At 45.6% G+C, this 6817-nt stretch overlaps 1 protein-coding gene across 1 annotated transcript in view; it reads left to right on the top strand.

Annotated features, from left to right (window-relative positions):
* The window catches only part of LOC116850364, a 33459-nt gene extending 27353 nt beyond the window's left edge, over positions 1-6106 (top strand). Inside the window, exons 17-27 of the mRNA XM_032828566.1 lie at positions 83-198; positions 602-740; positions 822-956; positions 1083-1233; positions 1310-1437; positions 1512-1646; positions 1846-1997; positions 2117-2480; positions 2728-3493; positions 3728-4541; positions 5114-6106. Of these exons, the coding sequence (XP_032684457.1) occupies positions 83-198; positions 602-740; positions 822-956; positions 1083-1233; positions 1310-1437; positions 1512-1646; positions 1846-1997; positions 2117-2480; positions 2728-3493; positions 3728-4541; positions 5114-5368 (3155 nt within the window). The 3' untranslated portion in view covers positions 5369-6106. The remainder of the gene's footprint in view (positions 1-82; positions 199-601; positions 741-821; positions 957-1082; positions 1234-1309; positions 1438-1511; positions 1647-1845; positions 1998-2116; positions 2481-2727; positions 3494-3727; positions 4542-5113) is intronic.
* The last annotated feature ends 711 nt before the right edge of the window (positions 6107-6817 follow it).

Raw genomic sequence — 6817 nt, 5'->3', positions numbered from 1 at the left:
TCTCTCTCTCTCTCTCTCTCTCCATCTTTTTCATTATTTTCTTTCGATAAAAGCGTTAAATTTATGCTCATTAAATGCGCAGTAAACAATCAAGCGGAGACACCGGGCTCGGAATCGGAATGCAACTTGATGGACTATGGACTTTTCGATCTCCATACCGGTTTACCTCAGAGAGCTTACAGCCGTGGCGAGGCCAAGGTAAATTTATACTCTATTCTATTCGATATCTATTTTAATATTTCATTATTATATTAGTTATCTACTTAAACTTCGATATACAATCAAGATCCGTTGAACTCAATTTTAATTTCTGACCTTTCATAACTGATATTTTATCATTTCTACTCTTTCCTAGGAGACTGCTAAGAACAAGGAGGAAATTTATATATTATATAGGAATATTTATTTTTTTGCTAGATTAAACAAATTCTTTAATTTAATTGATGTACTATATTAATACATTCCACGTAAAAAAAGAGTTAATAAATTAATTATTATAATACGCCTAATCCAGAACAAAATTTTAGCTTATAACAATATTTAGCTTAAAAAGAAATCAGGTGATGTCAAATAATCGTATTAATTCCAATGTTATTTGTAGATGAAGAGATTGCAGAATGGCGGCGTCACGTCGGACGAGGACGTCTCCGTCACAGGATCGCCGAGCATCCGACGTCGTTTAGGATCCTGCTCCGGCGGTCCCGACCAACAATCTACCAAAGAAGATACATACTCGCCAGGTATCGCGTTGCAATTTATATTATGTTTGCTACAAGAAGCGAGTCGGGGACATACACACCACGATTTTATTTACTCGACAGATATCACGCCTAACGGCACACTTCGCCGACGCAGGAGCAGAATACCCTGCGAGGATGACGACGGAAATTTGATGGACTTTTTGCGCACCTCCGGCCAGGATAACACTCGGGAAAGGAAGTCGTGGGGAAGTTTAGGTATTCGCATTTCAAATAAATTTAACTTAAAAGAATAATTAATATGCTTCAACGATGCTATGCGCTGTTGAATTGGTCAAGTCGAAGTAATAAATAAATTTAATCTCTTCTCGGATGTCATTGCAGATCGATCGTGGGCCCGAAGAGCTCGCGGACAGTCACGAAGGGGAGATCTTCTGAACGCCGATTTTTCAGGCGACCGGGAACGACCGAGCTCGCCGTCTCCTCTCGCGGAGAGCAAGCCGTTCCTACAAGAGGAGGAAGCTAAGCCGACTGGGTAGGTTAACGTTAACGTGACTCTTACGTTAAAGAGCGACGCGACCAACTCGACTAACTCGTGTTTCAAAAATTAGGAAAGCATGGCGGCAAAAGATCGAGGCGTGGCTATCGGAGAACGAGAAGGAGGATCGCGCGGGCGAGCAGCTTCAGAGAAAAGCAAAGCAGCTGCACCAGGCGAACCGTCGGTCCTTCGAAGACTCAGGTGTCAGAATTTATCTCACGTAATTCACCAAGAGGAATGAGGACCGGCTCTAATGCAAAATATTTCGATTGCAGAAAGCGAAGGCAAGAGCTGCACGACAAATGCTTTGGCGGAAGATCAATCCATGCACGGAGGATTCTCCGAAGTTTACGACTGGCGGCCGTCAGTCGAGAAGACCGACGTGATGCGCACGATGGAGGCCATTGAAGGTGTGTACTTTGTTTTCTTTATTACGTGAATTATTGTGTAATTGTTATTTTTTGTTTTATTTTACTTTGGATCTATTTTCAAGTCCAGTAGTAACTTCACTGGCGAGATCGCGATCTCGCAGTTCTATTCAATCTCTTCTAAACGAAAGACATGAAGCATCAAAGATTTTATTAGACTAACTACGTTCTTCTTTTCCAGAAGCCCAACCGCTCTCGTCCCAGGACAAGTCGCCCTGGCGAAAGTCGAGCTTAAACGTACCAAATAGTATGGAAGAGACTGATCCACGTTATTCCCGTAGACTTAGGTCCAGGCTCAGCACAGAGAACACTCTCGTCCCAAGCACACTGCAGGTAATACAAACTAGAAGCTGATTTTGAGTCTCGTTATTTCACGATGCAAAACACTATACGCGTTTTGAGTTTTGAAATCTTTCGACAATATGCCAATTCTCGTCACGATGTGTTTGCAGGCTATCAGAGAGGAGGACAGAAAAAAGAACAAAATTACCGACACAATCAATTCGGACACGCAGGACGAGCTGACGATCTACCTCCGGCAACCTTACACTGGGTCGCAAGCACCAGCGACGCGGCGCTTCTCGAAGCTCAGCAAGAAGGCCACCGAAGAGGAGAGAATCAGCGACAAGATTGAAATCGATTCGGACAACATCGAGACACCGCCGGCGACCAGACGGCTGTTCAGTCCGCCGAAGGAGGTGAAGCCCGTGGAGAAGGAGCCCTGCAAGAGGGAACGTTGCAACAGTTCCCTCCAGATTCGAGAAACGAAGACTGCCATTTTAAAACCCGTCAGTTCCACCACGGATCTCGGAACCGGTAAGCGAAAGCAAAGTCTACAACGTAATATCGTAAACCAAGGATTTTAAACTTAAATAATTTCTGTTAAGTATTTCCGCCTCGCGAGTGTTAATTAATCGATTTCTCATTGATCTATTTAAATAAAACCTAAGTTTACTAATTACCTCCAGGTTCTCGCGAATGATCGAAAGACAGGAGATCGTAAAGATTGATAACGACTAACGTAATTTCTTATTATTACTAATACGATCATTTCCCTTTTCAGGCAACTTTGACAGATATTCAGCGACGCGGCGAACCCGCAGATACAAGAAGACCCAGGATTCCGGTGACAAAGACAAGTCGGACGCGTCTAGTCCCGAGCTGGTCTACGACGAGAAGCCGGCGCAGCGACCCAACACTCTGGCTCTGAGTGATGTCGAAGTGAACAAAGCGAATAAGGAGGAGGAGGAAGAAGAAGAGGAGGAAGACGTTATGCTGCGCGTCTGGCAAGATAAGCTGAAGCGACGCGGCGACGTGTCGTCGACGTCGTGCGACATCGACGCCGCGCTGGCGGAGATCGCGCGCTCCGGCGAGGACCTTCAGCGTCTGTCGCGCTCGGCCGCCGGCCACAGAAGCTCGCGGCTGCCGGTTAGCCAGCCGCCGCCACCGGTGGTGGCGGTGACGAACACCGTCCTGAGCCCAGTCATGCAAGAATCGCGACCCCGCGAACCGGTCGCGGTGCTCGCTGAGCGAGCGGTGACGAGTCGCGAGCGTCATCGCAGCATGATCGACCCGAGTCAGGTAAAGGAGGCGGTTCGCCTAACCAACAGCCCTCCAGTCGTCCAGGTAAACCAGCAGCCGGATTCCAGGACTTTCCAAAGAAACGGAAACTCTCCGCAGGATCAGCCGCGACCGCGGGATAACGCTCCGGTTGGAGTTGCGGATGAGGAGGGGCACACGAATCTGTCAAGCAACTTGAAGAGCAGCCACCTCGAGCCTGAGAAGAATATAGTCGTTCTCCAAGCGGACAAGGACGATTCTCGCGATCGGTAAGTGCGCTAGAAAAATGATCAATCGCAGCAACTCGGATCCAGGGAAATGAACTCCATTTCAAGGTTGTGTATGGCGAATTGATGCTTTGATTCTTTGAATTTTGTTATTATAATTCCCAGAAATAGCTTGGAAAACAATCTCATTCCATTTTTAGTTCGCTTGACTCGATTGCAGTTTCTGCGACGAAATTAACATAAACCTGAGAATCACCTTTAATCGATTCTTTGCAGGGTGCTCATGACGCGACAAAACTCCGTATTCCGCGGCTCCAGGTATATCCCAGACATAAGCGTCACGTCCTCACCACCGTCATGCGGTAAGGGCAAGGAGCAGGAGTTGAACGACGAAGGCTTCGAGGAGACTCAGAGCCTCGTGTCGGAGACTCTGAGCCAGGAGACGTCCTCTGGCAACTATGAGACCGACACGCACGACTCGACGCGGTGCTCACCGGCTGAACTAGGTTACAGCGGTGAAAAACGTCGCCGTCGCGATGACGACGACGTCCTGGATGGCCGGCGACGCTCGTCCGTCGACAAGCTGCTGAAACCGCGAGCGGACAAGGTATACGACAAGAGGGAGAGCGCGTCGCGCAGCAGGAACGTCCCGGAGAAGTCCAGCTTCCTGCCGAAACGCACGACGACCGGTACGAAGCGCGAGACCACGTTGAGGAAGACCGAGTCCCTGAAAAGGACCGTGAACACCGTCCCGAGCAAGCCGGCGTCCCGGAACGAGGTGGAGCGTTCGGGCTCTCGCAGTAGCCTGCGCAGCTCGCGGAGCTCCCTGAACAGCGCAACGTCCGTGAACACTGTGCGCAATTTGGCACCCAGTCAACACGCACACTTACGCAATTACACCTCAGCCATCTGCGCGCTCACCAACGACCTGAGGAAGAGCCCGTCGAACAGTCCGTTGCCGCCGAAGGACGCTGACAAGAGGCGACCGGGTCAGCCGCGAACCGGAGTCAGCAGGATACCCGCCAGCAGGAGCAGCAGCAGCGGTAGTAGTGTCGGCCCGGCGGCGAGAAGCATGCGGAAGACACCAACGGTGAGTGTATTTCTTTTCAAGTCGTTAGTTAACGATAAGAAGAATCGCGTGATGTCAATTAATGCATGTCGTAATTAACGCATGATTCGATATTGGATTTGTTAATCTAATCAAAGTGAAATTTGTAAAAGAAGATGTAATCTCCTGTAACTATAAATAAGTGTAATATTATTTATCATATTACGATTAATATCGCAATTAAGAGATTTAATGTTGAATCTTTTAACACGATTAATATTACATTTTTAGCAAAATATCCTGCTCTTCTGGGATCCGCTTTAGTTAAATCCCGTGAAACTTTAATTACTTATAACATAAGATCGTAAATATATATTAAAAATTGTTATATCACTCTTTTTCGACGTGTTTTCGCATAGATCATTTTCTGTAAAGCTCGAGAGTGATTTTGTCGAGGAACATCTTTTCCTTTGCTAGAAAGAGATTACAAGTTTTGACAAGCGCTTTTCAAGCAAGACGAATAATCCTGGTATATCAGGAGAATAATAGCGTCGTGCGTGGTAATGTCTTTAGAATTTTATTCAAGGCCTCTCGCGACATATATTGTCACACAGGTGCTGCCCGAGATGTCAAAAGTCACGAAGGGTCGGCCGATCTCATCGCGCAGCAGCAGCAGCGGCAGCAGCGTCGGTCAACAACCCATTGTGAGCGGTCGATCCGCTGGCGATAAGGCATCCGCCACGAAGAGCAGGCTGGTGCAACCGCGAGCTGGCACCAAGAGTCACAGTTTTATGCGGCCTACGGCTGCCAGCGTCAACAAGGGTTCCATACCGAACCTGCCCAAGAGCATCAAAGCTATGGTCAAGTGATAATCTCTTCTCGATCAGAGCAGAAGAAGCATTATTTCGTTGTCCATCGCAACGCCGTCGAGGATCCCGAGTAGATTCGGTTTAACAATCACGTGCAACAGATAACGAGTGTCGCCACGTTCGCGCAGAATCGAGGGGTCTCTCGACGGGCGCAGCCGATTTCAAAATCATAAAAGTTGTCACGTTGTCGCGAGGGTGACGTAGCCCGCGGAATTAGGTGACAAATTACCAATATCTTCGCTTAGTACGCCGTCTCTCGCATCGTCGAGAGACAAAATAAGTAGAGACTATACTCCTCCTCTGATACGCGCACTATCGTCACATATATGCACACACGCATACACACACCCCGAGCACACGCGCACCAAACAATGCAAGTTCTCAGACCAAGAGAAAGTAATAATCAAATAATCAAGTCTATTCGCAGCTTTACGCGACACCCACGTTGTGACCAAGGAAACCTGAAGGAGCGCCCCCGATCTTTACATTTCGCGCCAACCAAATTCCGGGGGTCGGCCTCCTTTCAGTACCCTAGAGTATATATATATATATATATATATATATATATATATATATATATATATATATATATATATATATATATTTAAAGTATACTGTGTAACATATTCGACTAATGTGCATGTACAATATACGTATTATGTAATTCTTACCGGTTAACACGAAGATAATTGTATTGTAGGATATACGTCTGATACAATAAATTAACAAATCACTTAAGATGATACTTGAACGGCAAAATTGACGCACACACACGTGAATCTCGACGGTGAAGACACACCCCATGTCAAAGTTTTAATTCTACGTTAACCCCGCAATTCCGTCGAACTCGAAGGATTAATCGGCGAATCCCGAGACGGTAATACTACACAGGCTATTGTCGTTTGACGTCATAAATTACTCATCCTCGTTTTGTCGAGGTATGAAGAAATACTTATTCAAGGATTATTTAATATTCGTTCGTCTCAATAGCGCGCCGCATTTTTAATTCCTTCCTTAATTCCTAATTTCAATAAGCAGTTTTAACAAAATATTAATTACGTAACTTACTCAACTGCAGATAGAATATTGCAATAAGCAAATATAAAATAATTATCACGGGTAAATATTAGGGTTAACGAGTATAAATGACACAATAAACTCTCTTTATTCATATAACACTATTTTATTGGCGTCGGGAGTTTCGATAAAATTTGGAGATTTAAAAGTGGCAAGAAAGAAGAAGTCATACGGAGAAGAAAATATTTGAAAATTTCTTTGTGGGATATAGTTTATTTACAGCAATGAACTTTATATTCCACAAATAAATTTTCAAGCATTTCGGCTCAGTACATAAAGCCACGGTAAACGGTTACGTAAACATCAATGAGTATTGTGTGAACAAGTAACGAAAGTAAGTATTACAAAATAAGTATTACAAACACACGTGCG

Source organism: Odontomachus brunneus, unplaced genomic scaffold, assembly GCF_010583005.1.
Source record: "Odontomachus brunneus isolate Ranch 3 - 2012 unplaced genomic scaffold, Obru_v1 Obru_scaffold_144, whole genome shotgun sequence".
NCBI classification, from domain to species: domain Eukaryota; kingdom Metazoa; phylum Arthropoda; class Insecta; order Hymenoptera; family Formicidae; genus Odontomachus; species Odontomachus brunneus.
The sequence above is the reverse complement of the archived record's forward strand: the minus strand, read 5'-3'. Positions and strand labels throughout refer to the sequence as shown.